Source organism: Triticum aestivum, chromosome 6A (genome assembly GCF_018294505.1).
Source record: "Triticum aestivum cultivar Chinese Spring chromosome 6A, IWGSC CS RefSeq v2.1, whole genome shotgun sequence".
NCBI classification, from domain to species: domain Eukaryota; kingdom Viridiplantae; phylum Streptophyta; class Magnoliopsida; order Poales; family Poaceae; genus Triticum; species Triticum aestivum.
In genome coordinates this window covers 501,951,326-501,969,272 of record NC_057809.1, presented here as the reverse complement: position 1 = coordinate 501,969,272, position 17,947 = coordinate 501,951,326, and the positions used below count along the sequence as shown (strand labels likewise).

General features: G+C 42.5%; 1 protein-coding gene across 1 annotated transcript; it reads right to left on the bottom strand.

Moving 5' to 3' along the window:
* Window positions 1-13,542: 13,542 nt before the first annotated feature.
* LOC123128133 (chromatin modification-related protein MEAF6) lies at window positions 13,543-17,638 on the bottom strand. Its single transcript, XM_044548067.1, has 6 exons — window positions 17,378-17,638; window positions 14,851-14,951; window positions 14,213-14,282; window positions 14,064-14,091; window positions 13,925-13,979; window positions 13,543-13,815 (listed from the first exon to the last, which is right to left on the bottom strand). Exons 1-6 carry the CDS (start codon window positions 17,531-17,533, stop codon window positions 13,719-13,721), a joined length of 507 nt encoding a protein of 168 aa, XP_044404002.1. The 5' UTR covers window positions 17,534-17,638; the 3' UTR covers window positions 13,543-13,718.
* Window positions 17,639-17,947: the final 309 nt, after the last annotated feature.

Sequence of the window (17,947 nt, the reverse complement as noted above, 5' to 3'; positions counted from 1 at the left end):
CAGATCTCACTCTCGTAAGTGACCGTGAAGGGATTGACAACCCCTAATCGCGTTGGTTGCGAGTAGCTATCGTTTTGTGCAGGTACGAGGGACTTGAGTGTGGCCTCCTACTGGATTGATACCTTGGTTCTCAAAAACTGAGGGAAATACTTACGCTACTCTACTGCATCATCCTTTACTCTTTGGGGAAATCCAACGCAAGCTCAAGACGTAGCAGGGGTGCCCCCTTCCTTCCTTCTCCTTCTCCCTTCCCCTTTTCCTATTCCATGTGGGAGGTGAAATCCTACTAGGACTAGGGAGTCCTAGTAGGACTCCACACTTTGGGCGCGCCCTATGAGGGTCAGCCTCCTCCTCCCTCCATCCTTTATATACGTGGCCAGGGGGCACCCCATAGACACACAAGTTGATCATTGATCTCTCTTAGCCGTGTGCGGTGCCCCCCCTCCACCATAATCCACCTCGGTTATATCATTGCGGTGCTTAGGTGAAGCCCTGCGTCGGTAGCATCATCATCACCGTCATCACGCCGTCGTGCTGACGAAACTCTCCCTCGACACTTTGCTAGATTGGAGTTCGTGGGACATCACCGAGCTGAACGTGTGCAGATCGCGGAGGTGTCGTACGTTCGGTACTAGGATCAGTCGACCATGAAGACGTACGACTACATCAATCGCATTGTCATAACGCTTCCGCTTTCGGTCTATGCGGGTACGTGGACAACACTCTCTTCTTCATTGCTATGCATCACCATGATCTTGCATGTGCGTAGGATTTTTTTTTAAAGTACTACGTTCCCCAATAGTGGCATCCGAGTTAGGTTTATGGGTAGATGTTATATGCACGAGTAGAACACAAGTGAGTTGTGGGTGATAATATTCATACTGCTTACCAGCATGTCATACTTTGATTCGGCGGTATTGTTGGATGAAGCGGCCCGGACCGACATTACGCGTACGCTTACGTGAGACTGGTTCTACCGACGTGCTTCACACATAGGTGGCTGGTGGGTGTCAGTTTCTCCAACTTTAGTTGAATCGAGTGTGGCTACGCGCGGTCCTTGTTGAAGGTTAAAATAGCACATACTTGACGAAAAATTGTTGTGGTTTTGATGCGTAGGTAAGAACGACTCTTGCTCAACCCGTAGCAGCCACGTAAAACTTGCAACAACAAAGTAGAGGACGTCTAACTTATTTTTGCAGGACATGTTGTGATGTGATATGGTCAAGACGTGATGAGATATAAATTGTGGTATGAGATGATCATGTTTTTTTGAAGTTATCGGCAACTGACATAAGCCTTATTGTTGTCTCTTTGTTGCATAAGATGCAAGCGCCAAATAAATTGCTTTACTTTATTGCTATGCGATAGCAATAGTTGGCGAGATGACCATGTGACGACACGTTGATAGAGATCAAGATGATTGAGATCATGGTGTCATGCCGGTGACGATAGAGATCATGACGGTACTTTGGATATGGAGATCAAAGGCGCAAGATGATCATGGCCATATCATGTCACATATTTTGATTGCATGTGATGTTTATCATTTATGCATCCTTTTTGCTTAGTTTGATGGTAGCATTATAAGATGATCTCTCACTAAATTTCAAGGTATAAGTGTTCTCCTTGAGTATGCACCGTTGCTACAGTTCGTCGTGCTGAGACACCACGTGATGATCGGGTGTGATAAGCTCTACGTTCACATACAACGGGTGCAAGCCAGTTTTGCACACGCAGAATACTCATGTTAAACTTGACGAGCCTAGCATATGCAGATATGGCCTCGAAACACTGGAGACCGAAAGGTCGAACGTGAATCATATAGTAGATATGATCAACATAGTGATGTTCACCATTCAAAACTACTCCATCTCACGTGATGATCGGACATGGTTTAGTTGATATGGATCGTGATCATTTAGATGACTAGAGGGATGTCTATCTAAGTGGGAGTTCTTAAGTAATATGATTAATTGAACTTTAATTTATCATGAACTTAGTCCTGATAGTATTTGCATAACTATGTTGTAGATCAATAGCTCACGATGTAGCTCCCCGTCAATTTTTGATATGTTCCTAGAGAAAAACTATGTTGAAAGATGAAAGTAGCAATGATGTGGACTAGGTCTGTGATCTAAGGATTATCCTCATTACTGCACAGAAGAATTATGTCCTTGTTGCACCGCTAGGTGATAGACCTATTGCAGGAGCAGATGAAGACGTTATGAACGTTTGACAAGCTCGGTATGATGACTACTTGATAGTTTAGTGCACCATGCTTTACGGCTTAGAACCAGGACTTCAAAAACGTTTTGAACGCCATGGAGCATATAAGATGTTCCATGAGTTGAAATTGGTATTTCATACTCATGCCTGTGTCAAGAGGTATGAGACCTCTAATAGTACTTTACCTACAAGATGGAGGAGAATAGCTCAACCAGTGAGCATGTGCTCAGATCGTTTGGGTACTATAATTGCTTGAATCAAGTGGGAGTTAATCTTCCAGATGAGATAGTAATTGACAAAGTTCTCTAGTCACTATCACCAAGTTACTAGAACTTCGTGATGAACTATAATATGCAAGGGATAACAAAAACAATTCCCAAGCTCTTCGCGGTGCTAAAATCGGCGAAGGTAGAAATCAAGAAAAGCATCGAGTGTTGATGGTTAACAAGACCACTAGTTTCAAGAAAAGGGCAAAGGGATAGAAAGGGAACTTCAATAAGAATGACAAACAAGTTGTCACTCTCGTGAAGAAGCCCAAAGCTAGACCCAAGCCTGAAACTGAGTGCTTCTACTGCAAAGGAAATGGTCACTAGAAGTGGAACTGCCCAAGATACTTGGCGGATAAGAAGGATGGCATAGTGAACAAAGGTATATTGGATATACATGTTATTGATGTGTATTTTACTAGTGTTTATAGCAACCCCTCGGTATTTGATACTGGTTCAGTTGCTAAGAGTAGTAACTGGAAATGGGAGTTGCAAAATAAACAGAAACTAGTTAAGGGCGATGTGATGATGTGTGTTGGAAGTGATTCCAAGGTTGATAAGATCACCATCGCACACTCCCTTTACCTTCGGGATTAGTGTTGAACCTAAAATAAATATTATTTGGTGTTTGCGTTGAGCATGAATATGATTGGATCATGTTTATTGCAATACGGTTATTCATTTATGTCACGGAATAATTGTTGTTCTATTTACATGAATAGAACCTTCTATGGTCATACACTCAATATAAATGGTTTATTGAATCTCGGTCATAGTGATACACATATTCATAATATTGAAGCCAAAAAATGCAAAGTTAATAGTGATAGTGCAACTTATTTGTGGCACTGCCCTTTAGGTCATATTGGCGTAAAGCGCATGAAGAAACTCCATGCCGATGAGCTTTTGTAATCACTTGATTATGAATCACTTGATGCTTGCGAACCATGCCTCATGGGCAAGATGACTAAGACTCCGTTCTCCGGAACAATGCAGCGAGCAACTGACTTATTGGAAATAATACATACTGATGTATGCGGTCCGATGAGTGTTGAGGCTCGCGGCGGGTATCGTTATTTTCTGACCTTCACAGATGATTTGAGCAGATATGGGTATATCTACTTGATGAAACATAAGTCTGAAACATTTAAAAAGTTCAAAGAATTTCAGAGTGAAGTGGAAAATCATCGTGACAAGAAAATAAAGTTTCTACGATCTGATTGTGGAGACGAATATTTGAGTTACAAGTTTGGTCTTCAATTAAAACAATGTGGAATAGTTTCACAAATTCATGCCACGTGGAACACCACAGCATAATGGTGTGTCCGAACATCATAACCGTACTTTATTGGATATAGTACAATCTATGATGTCTCTTACCGATTTACCACTATCGTTTTGGGGGTTATGCATTAGAGACAGCTACATTCACATTAAAAAGGGCACCATCTAAATCCGTTGAGACGACACCGTATGAACTATGGTTTGGCAAGAAACCAAAGTTGTCGTTTCTTAAAGTTTGTTTGGGGTTGTGATGCTTATGTGAAAAAGCTTCAACCTGATAAACTCGAACCCAAATCGGAGAAGTGTGTCTTCATAGAATACCCAAAGGAAACTGTTGGGTACACCTTCTATCATAAATCCGAAGGCAAGATATTCGTTGCTAAGAATGGATCCTTTTTTTAGAGAAGGAGTTTCTCTCGAAAGAAGTGAGTGGGAGGAAAGTAGAACTTGATGAGGTAATTGTACCTTCTCCCAAATTGGAAAGTAGTTCATCACAGAAATTAGTTCCAGTGATTCCTACACCAATTAGTGAGGAAGCTAATGATGATGATCATGAAACTTCAGATCAAGTTACTACAGAACCTCGTAGGTCTTCTAGAGTACGGTCCGCACCAGAGTGGTACTGTAATCCTATTCTGGAGGTCATGTTACTAGACCATGATGAACCTACAAACTATGAGGAAGCGATGATGAGCCCAAATTCTGTGAAATGGCTTGAAGGCCATGAAATCTAAGATGGGATCCATGTATGAGAACAAAATGTGGACTTTGGTGGACTTGCCCCATGATCGGCAAGCCATAGAAAATAAATGGATCTTCAAGAGGAAGACGGACGATGATAGTAGTGTTACTATCTACAAAGCTCGACTTGTCATAAAAGTTTTTTCGACAAGTTCAAGGTGTTGACTACAATGAGATTTTCTCAACTGTAGCGATGCTTAAATCCGTCCGAATCATGTTAGAAATTGTTGCATTTTATGATTATGAAATTTGGCAGATGGATGTCAAAACTGCATTCCTGAATGGATTTCTGGAAGAAGAGTTGTATATGATGCAACCAGAAGGTTTTGTCGATCCAAAGGGTGCTAACAAAGTGTGCAAGCTCCAGCGATCCATTTATGGACTAGTGCAAGCCTCTCGAAGTTAGGAATATACACTTTGATGAGTTGATCAAAGCATATGATTTTATGCAGACTTTTGGAGAAGCCTGTATTTACAAGAAAGTGAGTGGGAGCTCTGTAGCATTTCTAATATTATATGTGGATGACATATTGTTGATTGGAAATGAAATAGAATTTCTGCATAGCATAAATGGATACTTGAATAAGAATTTTTTGAATGAAAGACCTCCATGAAGTTGCATACATATTGAGCATCAAGATCTATAGAGATAGATCAAGACGCTTGATAAGATTTTTCAATGAGTATATACCTTGGTAAAGTTTTGAAGTTCAAAATGGATCAGTCAAAGAAAGGGTTCTTGCCTGTATTACAAGGTGTAAAGTTGAGTAAGAATCAAAACCCGACCACGGTAGAAAATAGAAAGAGAATGAATGTCATTCCCTATGCCACAGTCATAGGTTCTATAAAGTACGTTGTGCTGTGTAGCAGACCTATTGTGTACCCTGCCCTGAGTTTGGCAAGGGAGTACAATTTTGATCTAGGAGTAGATCACTGGATAGCGGTCAAAATTCTCCTTAATGAGGACTAAGGAAATATTTCTCAATTATGGAGGTGATAAAAGAGCTCGTCGTAAAGAGTTACATCGATGCAAGCTTTTACACTGATCCAGATGACTCTTAGTCTCAATCTGGATACATATTTAAAGTAGGAGCAATTAGCTAGAGTAGCTCCGTGCAGAGCATTGTAGACATAGAATATTTGCAAAATGCATACGGCTCTGAATGTGACAGACCCGTTGACTAAACTTCTCTCACAAGCAAAACATGATCACACCTTAGTCCTCTTTGGGTGTTAATCACATAGCGATGTGAACTAGATTATTGACTCTAGTAAACCCTTCGGGTGTTGATCACATGACGATGTGAACTATGGGTTTTAATCACATACAGATGTGAATATTGGTGTTAAAACACATGGTGATGTGAACTAGATTATTGACTCTAGTGCAAGTGGGAGACTGAAGGAAATATGCCCTAGAGGCAATAATAAAGTTTTTATTTATATTTTCTTATCATGATAAATGTTTATTATTCATGCTAGAATTATATTAACCGGAAACTTAGTACATGTGTGAATACATAGACAAACAGAGTGTCACTAGTATGCCTCTACTTGACTAGCTCGTTGAATCAAAAATGGTTAAGTTTCCTAGCCATAGACATGAGTTGTCATTTGATTAATGGGATCACATCATTAGAGAATGATGTGATTGACTTGACCCATTCTGTTAGCTTAGCACTTGATCGTTTAGTTTGTTGCTATTGCTTTCTTCATAAATTATACATGTTCCTATGACTATGAGATTATGCAACTCCCGAATACCGGAGGAACACTTTGTGTGCTACCAAACGTCACAACGTAACTAGGTGATTATAAAGGTGCTCCACAGGTGTCTTCGATGATACTTGTTGAGTTGGCATAGATCGAGATTAGGACTTGTCACTCCGATTGTCGGAGAGGTATCTCTGGGCCCTCTCGGTAATGCACGTCACTATAAGCCTTGCAAGAAATGTGGCTAATGAGTTAGTTACGAGATGATGCATTATGGAACGAGTAAAGAGACTTGCCGGTAACGAGATTGAACTAGGTATTGAGATACCGACGATCGAATCTCGGGCAAGTAACATACCGATGACAAAATGAACAACATATGTTGTTATGCGGTTTGACCGATAAAGATCTTCGTAGAATATGTAGGAGCCAATATGAGCATCCAGGTTCCGCTATTGGTTATTAATCGGAGATGTGTCTCGGTCATGTCTACATAGCTCTCGAACCCGTAGGGTCCGCACGCTTAATGTTTAGTGACGAATTATATTATGAGTTATGCGATTTGATGACCGAAGTTTGTTCGGAGTCCCGGATGAGATCGGAGACATGAGGAGGAGTCTCGAAATGATCGAGCCGTAAAGATCGATATATTGGAAGGCTATATTCAGACATCGGAAAGGTTCCGAGTGATTCGGGTATTTTTCGGAGTACCGAAGAGTTACGAGAATTCGTATTGGGTCTTAATGGGCCATACGGGAAAGGAGAGAAAAGGCCTCAAGGGTGGCCGCACCCCTCCCCATGGATTGGTCCGAATTGGACTAGGGAAAGGGGGCGCCCCTTCCTTCCTTCTCCTTCTCCCTTCCCCTTTTCCTATTCCATGTGGGAGGTGGAATCCTACTAGGACTAGGGAGTCCTAGTAGGACTCCACACTTTGGGAGCACCCTATGAGGGCCGGCCTCCTCCTCCCTCCATCCTTTATATACGTGGTCAGGGGGCACCCCATAGACACACAAGTTGATCATTGATCTCTCTTAGCCATGTGCGGTGCCCCCTCCACCATAATCCACATTGGTTATATCGTTGCGGTGCTTAGGCGAAGCCCTGCGTTGGTAGCATCATCATCACTGTCACCATGTCGTCGTGCTGACGAAACTCTCCCTCGACACTTTGCTGGATCGGAGTTCGTGGGACGTCACCGAGCTGAACGTGTGCAGATCGCGGAGGTGTCGTACGTTCGGTACTAGGATCGGTCGATCGTGAATACGTACGACTACATCAACCACGTTGTCATAACGCGTCCGCTTTCGGTCTACGAGGGTATGTGGACAACACTCTCCTCTCTCGTTGCTATGCATCACCATCATCTTGCGTGTACGTAGGATTTTTTTTTGAAATTACTACGTTCCCCAACACCGATATCTTATTAATCCTCTATCTATGTTTCGCTTGTGCTTGGAAATAACCTGAGTTACGGGTCACCGTCCCGTAGCCAAAGTACGTGGGATCACTGATGGGGCCATATCTCCTGTTGGCGAAGAGCTTCCCAGAGTTTGAGAACCGTGCTCTTCTCCTCCTACGATGGACCCCGCCCAACAGATTGCCGGCAAAGCTTATCAAGCTTTTGCTGAAGTTTTTGGACTGTCTTTGCAAGACATCCAAACTCTTTCCTACCCCAAGGTTCGAGCTGATGTTGCATGGCACTCAAAGAGTCTACAACACCTTGTAGATCAGGTGTTCGTTGTTGGCTCTGCCAACATGCGGTCACCACCTATTCGTAATCCAAGTGTGTTTGCCAAACATTTTCATACTGAAAGGGTCTCGCTCCCCTTCTTGCTGCATCGCCTCGTTGCTCCCGGAACACCAAGTGTACAAAACAATGGTTCGACTCCGCTGCGCTGATATGGCGAACATTTGTGTATCCGAATTGCTGCCTAAATTCCTCATTTGCAAAGGCCCGATCAATCCGTGCTTTGACATTTTTCACTCCTGCTTGACGATTGTCCCAAGTGAAAGGAACTCATGTCCAACCTAAATCTTGGAGTGCACACTCATTGACCACTTCACGAAACGCCCTCATCTGCCACTCTGGGCGCGCAGACTGGCTAAAATGTTCATCACTGTATAAAGTCTCATTGAAGTCACCCATGCAGACCCATGTTGTATGGGGGAGTGCATTCAGGGTTTGGAGAAGAAGCCAACTGTGATGACGGTCCTTTACCCTTGGTGCGCCATAGAAACCAGTGAATCTCCACTCGAAGGAGTTTTGATCCTTATTCCGCACCACAACATCAATGTGGCCGGCACCATAATTTTGAGCTCAACAGAAACATCTTTGGACCAAAACAATCCGATGCCTCCACTGAGACCGATGCTATTAACCACGAAACATCCATCAAAACCCAAAGTAAACTTCAGATTCTCCACCCTTGCTGCCGTTATCTTTGTTTCCATAACAAAGAGGAGGGCGGGCCCTTATTGCTTCACCACACTGCGAAGCTCTCGAACTGCCTCGGGGTTCCCAAGCCCTCGGCAGTTCCAACTTATAATGCTCATTGGGACGGGTAACGCTGCTCCGCAACTGCTGCCGAATTTTCCGGTGTTGGTCGCTTCATTTTTGGTCCCCTTTCCAAATCCTTATGTTCCCATAAATCCTCATCGCTTCCCCTTCCCATGTCTCTAGCCGGCCCATCATGATCCGTGTGTTCTCCGTTGGTGATGAGGAGAGGGTGCTCAACTCGACGATAGACCTACTTTGGGGCCTCCTTCCTCTTTGCATATATAAGGACGTTTTTTCACAGGAGAGTTCACCTCGGCAGCATCTCCGACATTGCTTGAGTTCTTCGATTCTTTTGTACTCGGACCTGCTTGCTGGTCTTTGCTCGTGTTCTCACCCGAGGTAGGTTTCCTCCTTTCTTCCGGTGGCCTCAACTTAGGTCCGAATGGAAGATCTCCATTCTTATCCCTAGGACCAGGGCAAAATAGATCATTGTGCCCTAGGCGACCACAAGAGAAACGGAAGTGCGGTACTTGTTCGTACTGGATATCATACGGTTCTTCTTTCTTCCTCTCGGCCGAATTGATCAAAATCCACCTCCGAAGAGGCTTGTTGACATCAATGGAAACTCTAGCTCTCAAATAGCCCCCAACATGATCGAACTGAACTCCTGAAGCATTCTTGTCAATCTGTTTTGCTATCAAACTGCCCCAAGCATCATCTCTCGGGTTGTACGACAGGTTTGGGACCTGAACCCACACATGGAGCCGGTCAAAAGTCACCTCATCCGGCCTCGTATGATCCTCAAAGTCAGCCAATATGACTGCATGTTTGCTCACATGCCATGGCGAGCCCACCCAGATCCTATCTCGATCCCGCTGGTTCTCAAACTCTGCCACAAACGTGTTTTCTCCCATGGATTTGAACTGCAGACCCCTAGGGTTCCCCCACGCAGGCCGAAGCGCGCTGGTAATGGTTTGGATGTGGAAGAGGTGTCGGTGGAGAACCTTGCCTGCCAGCAGCCACTTCTTCGGCTTTCCCTCATCTGCAGGAGACGGATTTTTAGAGTCCAGGTTTCTGGACACCCCTTATCCTTACCTTGCAACATTGCTTACTAACTTTGTACATCAGATTTTCTCTTTTTTGTTTCTTCAAAATAAAACAACATATGAACTTTAAACTTTGCAAGACACCAAAACGTTCTAACTAGAATGTGAGAAAAAACTTGCAATTTTTTTTGTCAAACATAAATATACGAAATTAGATTTTTTGTATTAAAAAATGTACTTTTTAGTATTTATATTGCATGAAAAATTCTGAAAGTTTTTTCCCACATTCTAGTAAGAATGTTTTGTTGAGCTGCCAAGTTTGAAGTTCATATGTTATTCTATATGGGAGAAAAAAAAAGACAAATGTACTCGCACGAATCACGATGCAAAAATGAGTGGCTAGATAAATGGGTGTCCCAAAGCCTATGCTCTACAGAATATTTTCCGCAAGAATGCCCGATGTACTTCCTGATCCCTAGCCCCTGGAAGGCCACCACATGGAGCATGCCGGTGCCGGTGACCTCATGGGAGGCCTGGCGGCCTCGATGCTCCGCCCGCTCGGCGGAAATCGACATCCCTCACGACCTCGCCATGCGTTATAAAGAGCTGCGCACGGACAAGGAGGGGGGAACCGTGTCCTCCCTGCGACGTCTTCGCATGTCTTACCCCACCGTGAGCGTCACCGACGACGATGATGATGTCGTCTACATTTTGTCAAGGGAGGGCACCGATATGTCGACGGTGCTCGCCGTCGACATGAGGATGCAGACCCTGCGAGGAGTCGCCAAGCTACCAGACCACCACTACGGTTTTATGCCCTGCTTCCTTGCAACCCGGATCTCCAAACATCTCGGGACTACTGGTAGTACAAGTGAAGAGACCCTTGAGCAGACCGAGGCGCAAGATGCAAATGTTTGTCATCAAGAAAGTACATGAGTTTGCTTTATTATTAATCCAAGGTGTCTATGGAGTTTGGCTGCTGACCTGTGTGCAAGCTTGGCTGCAGGCGCAGGGTTAATCCTGAAGATAAACTGTCAAGATATTCATGTTCTGCTTATGTACCATGTGTCTTTCATTTGCTCAGATTACCTGATTGTGTTTTTAGCTCGTCTTTGTTTACAGGTAAAATAAAATAAAATTGGGATGAGCCTGCACTCTATTTTCTGCAAGCCTTTAATCCCATGAGCTAGCTGGACTGCCCTAATAGTGGTCTGTTGGATAACACTCCGTTGATGCCTAACAGCATGCCAAGCATTGCTACAATGGTTTTTGGACATCTAGTTTCAGGGTCACCCAGCAACATGTCCAAATCATGAATTAATTGAAAAACACATGAAACAACTTTTCTGAAAAGCCATTTCGAACACAATTCAGATCCCAACATAGGGTGTGGCTAATTCTTAACTGACTAATACTTAACCAAGATAGGGTGTGGCTAATTCTTAACTGACTAATACTTAATCAAGTTTCGGTCAAGTGACATAACATATAACTCCTCCGTTTCATAATATAAGACATTTTTTCAAGCTAACATAGCTTGCAACCAAATCTGATTTAGCAAGACTGTAGTTCAAATACAATCGTCAACGCAAGCATGCTATCACTGCAATTGATAATATGTATGTATTTGAGGAATATACAAGAAACTTAACCAATCAAAGAGAACATGTTATTCCAATGTTTACACACGCATATCGATTCCATCCTTTTTACCATTACCAACTTCATCCAGAACCACGTCTTAAAAAGAATGATCCAGATCACATCTTAAAAAATAAATCCAGACCAGGGATGTCGCCAACGAAAACCAGGGCAAAGTTAATTCGCTCGGCCAACGAGAGTTTACAACAAGTTAGTTTATAAGAAGGACTGTGATATTTGGCACACGTGTGCCATATAAACAAAACTGCCACACCTCTACTTCTTTTATTTTAAAGTACCACACGATTCCCCGTCTTTTGACCTCGCCTTCTTCCAAACGACCTCGGAGGCTCATCCGAGAAACCTGCTTCTCCCGCATATCTCGCGCGCCCACCTCCGAGAAAACTGTCACTTCTTCACGTCTACCACATGATTTCTCCTCAGGACAAAGTTACCATGATATTCGTATGCAATTTATCAGGCCTGTGTTGTGTAACTTACCATACTATTTATATAGAATGTACCAGGTACTATGCTTCAACAACTACACCCCTTCAAAGTCACCGTTGTATTTTGTACACAAGTTAGAAGGTCTTCGATGTGTAAAATACCGTGGTACTTACACATAAGTTATCAGGGTATATCAACATCAACCTCCCCCTGGTCAAAGTTACCATGGAGGATTGTACATGAGTTACCGGGTTTACAGTTCATATATTATCATGTTACTTGCACCTAAAAACCTGGGTGTGTTTTGGTAGCTTTTTTCATAGGTCAAAAATTACCACGATGTTTTTGCGGAACTTATCACGCCTATAGCACGTGTGGCCCTCATGACACTAAACATTATGTCACTTTCCCGTGGCACGCCATGTGTTGTGTTCATCCAAGAAGCCCACGCGCGAGGCGAGTGTATGTTTTTAATAACTTATTTTCCTTTGGTAAAAAAAGTTTCCATCATATTTATATTGCAAGTTATCGGTTATGCGATGCTTATATTATCATGTTATTTACACGAAAATTATTGGGGATGTTTTGAACAACTTTTTCCTGGGACAAAAAGTTATCATGGTGATTCTAAGTAACTTATCAAGCCCGTAGTGCTTAAAATATCATACTATTTGCACAAAATTTATCAGGGGTATGTTTTAGCAAATTCTTTCCCACGGGTCAGAAACTTATCATGGTGTTTAGTTATCGCAGTGCACATATTTTCATGCTATTTACATATAAAAATGCTAGGGGAGGGAGGTATACTACCGTGCTATTTACACAGAAGATATCGGAGTATCTTTTCAAAAAAAAATCCCTATGGTCAAAGTTATCATGGTGTTTCTACCTCAGTTATTAGATGTGCGCTATGTATATTACTCCCTCTGTTCACTTTTATAAGACCTTCAAGATATTTCAGACAATGTACAAAACAGCCCATTTTGAGCTGTCTGAAATGACTTACAAAAGTGAACGGAGGGAGTACCATCTATTTACACATAAATTATCGGGTATCTTTTCACATTTATCTTCCCAATGGTTAAAGTTACCACGATGGTTATATCTAAATTATCAGGTCTATGACGTGAATGTTATCGTGCTATTTAGAGAAATTACCAGTGAGCAGGTTCAACAAATTCATTCTCAATAATCAAAGTTACCATGATGCTTGAAACAAAAAGTTTTTCAGTGCTAACATATTAAAGGCAAAAACATGTCAAAAACAATATTTCTCTTAGCTTGTTCAACAATCAGTGTCATAGGTGAGGTGGTTAGTTGCCTTTGTTGATTACTTGCAGACCAGAGATCAAATCCTAGTCCAACCATTATTTTTGCCCGAAAATTGGAAAGTCGCATGGGGCCATAATTGACGATTATGAAAATTAGGAAGTCACGAGCAGGTGTGCCCGCGGAAAAGGATGGAGATCGGGAGGCGTGCAGAAAAGGAAAGAAATCGAGAGGGAGGTCGGGGAGGACATGCAGGAAAGGAAGGAGATCGGGAGGCGTGTGGCAGTTTCGCAATCTGGCACACGGTTGCCATATACATATTTCGTTATAAGAAATAGAATAATGTCCACACAACTTTTCACCATCTAATTAACTTGCTGCTACCTTATATGTTACAAAGGGCAAAACAGGAAAAGGCATGGAAAAGAAGCACGCTCAAGCAAGCAGATGAGCTGGGACATAATACAGGAGATTCCTCAACGCTGGTTTGGATTTGCAAGAGAACAAGGCTAAAGCCTAAAGGTTGACACAAAGACGGAACTAGACGCGGACACAAAGTTAAAAGATGCCTGAAACATGCGAGGGTTAGTAGTCATCTTCATCGTCCAAGTCTGGATCGTTCGATGGGCGTATTCTCTTGCCGTCTCTCCCTCCAGGACGCCCTCCCTTCTTTGGTTTCCCTCTGCCAAAAGAATGTAGTACGAGATATCAGAAAAACAGGCAAACCTGCTAAACATTTTGTTAATCACTGCACGAGCCAAAGTTTTTCCGCAAAGCTATCTGAAACTTACTGGCCATTAGCTGGAGTGCTTGCGCCCTTTGAACGACCTGCATATTCTCTTGCCTCTGCCAGGGTGGCACGAGTATTCAATTCAGTTTATTATTAGCTGCTGCAGGTTTCAACTGAAAACAGAAATAAGTAAAGCTTACCATCTCGCGCAGCCAGTTGTTCTTCAACCTGGAAATTATATACAAGAATAACGTTCAACATCAGCGAATTCATTAATTTTGAATAGGGAAAGGAAGTAATAAGTAGGAAGGCTAGTGCTTTCCAGTGGTACTGGCACTATTGCTCATACCGCTGGAGAAGTAACCGATGACAGAGAGAATAGTCTCTCATCAACCTGAAACTTCCTTGACCGCTTGAGGCTGAAACGAAGCACATGCCATCATGAGTATTCCATCTATGTGAGATCTAGTGTCTCTATTGCTTGAAAAAATAAAACATAAATGCATGCTAAATACATATTGCTTCTGCAGAATAGTGACATACGACTAGTTCCACATAGTCAACCGGTTGCCATCAACCCGAAAAAGATTATGTTCAATATAAAGTACTCATGCAACAAAGAAAGAAACTGACTTAAGTCTATAATATCATAGAACACTGGCATACTTATTTTTTCAGGGTTAATCCCTGATGTATATCTAGCACTATTGATCATTGACCCAATTGTTAGCTAATTATTATGTATGGTTAGTGGCATAGTAGGTATACAAAGCCAGGTCAGATACCGTAACCCAATCAATATAGCTCATGGTAATAATAAAACAGAGACTCTAAGCAAAATCTGAGACCTGAGTTCTGATAAATATAAATGGTAATCAAAGAACATGATAATAGAAAAGGATGGACAAATGACGTTCTCCATACAGAGAAGAACCCCTAACAGTTCATAGATTTTATTCAAATATAAATAATAGAAAGGTCTCTTACTTAGCAGTGTTTTTTGACGATGACAAGAATGATTCAAAACCCTTCAGCACGCTTCCGAATTGATTAGATTCTTGTAGGTAGGTGGTCTCCATATCATAAACCTGGTTGGATAATAGTAGATATTAATACAAGCTATAGATTGCCAAAAAATGGTTTCTAAGACATGCGTGGACAGTAAGAAAATTTGACTTATACGCACATGGCCAATGGATAACTGATGTTTTTCCTTGTCAGTTATAAGATAGATTGGCACCCAGAAGATGTTACTAATGTACTAATAATAAAGAAAAAGAGGACACCATAAAATAGAGGAAGACTAGTATAGGATCTGCACTTGGCGTGAGATCGTGCGATCCAGCCATATCAACCGTTCGATTTATAAGGCAAGGTACAGATTAAGCAAGACCGGAAGGGTTTGATAACTTTGTGCAAAGCCCCTGCTATCATCTCATAATGCTGCATGTGATCCACCCACCGTCAGCCATCACCTATACATGTTCAAACTGCACTTGGTAGTTCAGTACTCACAGAAAGTACTGAAGATGAGGTTCCTGCCATGAACGCATACAGTAATTGCAGAATGGATTTTCTCCCACGAATTCATACATATTTCTAGGCCTGAGTTTTCCCAGCACACACACGAACAGATGAACGCATGCAATTTGTTGGATACAAAAATTCCACCATACAAAGTTAAATAACGTACAAACTGAAAAATAACAGCATTTACGATTATGAATAAGGTTCTGTACAAATATCATGAACAGCAAAGTCGAACCACCATTCAAATTTTAAAACCCGATCCAAACATCCAGATCATGAATAAACACTATAAAAATAAATGAACAAAAAATACAACAATTCATGATCTCCCATGAACTGAAAATCAATTTTCCACCCTGCTGAACCTTCAGTCTCGCACCCCAGATCAGAACAAGAAACTTCACCTAGATACGAATCTAGGACGGGTATCAAGGAAGATGCAACCACTGAAGGGTCACACTCGGGCAGCGGACATATTCGGCCGAAGGGGTTGTGTGCATAGGGGCGTTCACGGTCGTTTGGAAGAACAAGTGACAGCGGCGCACGAGAAGCCGGCGGTGGACCTCGTCATGGCAGGATATGGCAGTGTCACGTCATGGGGCTGGTGGAATAGCTGACGGCAAGGCTCAGGAAGGCCAGATCTGGTGGTTGTGAGGCTCAGAGAGGTTGATTCGGCGAGGTTGGCGGCACGCTCCGGCAACCCACGCTGATGCATGAGAGATGGGATTACATTTGGGCTGGAACAAGGGGCTTCGTGTGAAGAGTTAGGCCTGCAATACTTGGTACCTCAAGGATTTTTGTGCAAATGTCCTGCATCTTTCTACTTGACTCGATCTGTGAGTTTCGCTGTCTAGTGAGACAACAGATATAGAGGGCAAGCTCTTTTGGCAAAAGTCATGGGCGTTACTAGGAAATGTGCCGTCTAAGCAGGAAAATGATTCTGCTCGACCTGTCGAGCGGATGTGGCTGCTGATGTCGATTTCATCCAACCATCCAATGTTAACATGAACACATTATTTACAGCAGAGGCGACCACATGGAATGTTTACAGCAAGTTACCAACTGGTGCCAGCGCAGAAATCATAGCACCCACTTTAGAGGATGCCAGAACAACAATTTAGTAATTAAATTACCGGGATGCTACCGCTGGTTATTACTCCACTTGGAGCACTTGACTAACTTGTATATGAACACTGGAATGTATTGAAAGACTTGAAATAAAACCAAATGCATTGGTCACTTTTTCGATTATACACGCTGTTCATTCTACTAGACCAATTGTTCGAAATGACAAGATTTAGCATTATGAATATAAGGTCAGACCTTTTTTGCTACTCTATTACCTTAAGAAAGCTTTATAAGAGAATATACTAGAATATAGCTCAAAATGTTCTTATGGCTATAGTATAAGTGGATGTATTATTACTATGATTTATTTCTTACAGACAGGGCAATAACTGCAACACTGAGGCTTGATTAAAATTATAAAAATCTTTATCCGGCTAATTTGAGCATCAGATTGTTTCATATGATTGACATCATACAAATCAGTTTTCACACGCGCAATTGGTTGATCAAATGAAGCAAGTAAGCAATAATCTTTCGCAAAAAATTAATGGAGGCAGCGAATTTGTTGTCAAACTCCCTGCATCCAAAATTTAATTCAATCACGGTATTCAGTTTGACACAACAGGACTTCTCCCAAACTGCGCCAACTATTCACTCCACGGAACAATACGTTGTGGTTTCAGACACAATAGATTCAGACGTCTGTCTTTCAGACTTGTATATTGTTCCGGTGCCCTAAATAAGGTGAATTCAGGTTGCTTTCATGTGTAGACTAGCAAATGCTTCATGGAACAGAATTTGAAATCTTACGCGGCAGAAGGCCTCCCAAAGGAAGTAGCACAGGAGATGCAAATTCTAACAAACAGAGGAGGCGTCCCGAAAGAGGGACAGGAGCAGGGGCTGGAGGAGACCTAACCTGCCGCTCGATGGAGCGGACCTCCTCCTGGAGCTTGGCGCGCTTGCCCATCAGGGCCGAGAGCATCGCCGTGGGGTTCGGCGCCGCCGCCGCCGCCGACGGCGCGGAGCCCGACGCGGCCTTGTGCGACCCCCCTCCTCCGCCCCCTGAGTCCATTGGCTCTCGTCGCGGTTCTAGGGCTCGAGCTTTGTGTTTTGGTTTTGGCCTTTTGGTGGGGGCGTCTTTGCAAGTTTGTATCGTTCGCCGACGATTTGCCAATCCGGCTAACGTCCCCCTTCGTTTTTCAACGTAAACTTCGCAATTTCTGCAAATCCCAGAGGAAAAGAAAAGATAGCACAAAACTTTTTTATTAGTTTTATATCCATATATAAAAGATAGCATAAAACTTTTTTATTAGTTATATATATATATAAGAACATTTTATTTTAATTTTTCAGGCAAAACATCAGTTACCAAAGAAGATACTCACATTTTATAGGTAAGATAAATGCAAAGGAAAGAGAAAGAGAAAAAGTGTCAAGGATGACTAACCTAATAGTTAACCCGTGAATCATTAATAATGATGGCTTC

What these genes read in the sequence shown, in the direction of transcription:
- LOC123128133 (XM_044548067.1), bottom strand. Translation starts at nt 17,533, where the DNA reads ATGGACTCAGGGGGCGGAGGAGGGGGGTCGCACAAGGCCGCGTCGGGC. An exon ending in TCCGCTCCATCGAGCGGCAG is followed by an intron (nt 14,952 to 17,377) that starts GTTAGGTCTCCT and finishes TTATCCAACCAG; the next exon opens with GTTTATGATATGGAGACCAC. An exon ending in ACAACTGGCTGCGCGAGATG is followed by an intron (nt 13,980 to 14,063) that starts GTAAGCTTTACT and finishes CCACCCTGGCAG; the next exon opens with AGGCAAGAGAATATGCAGGT.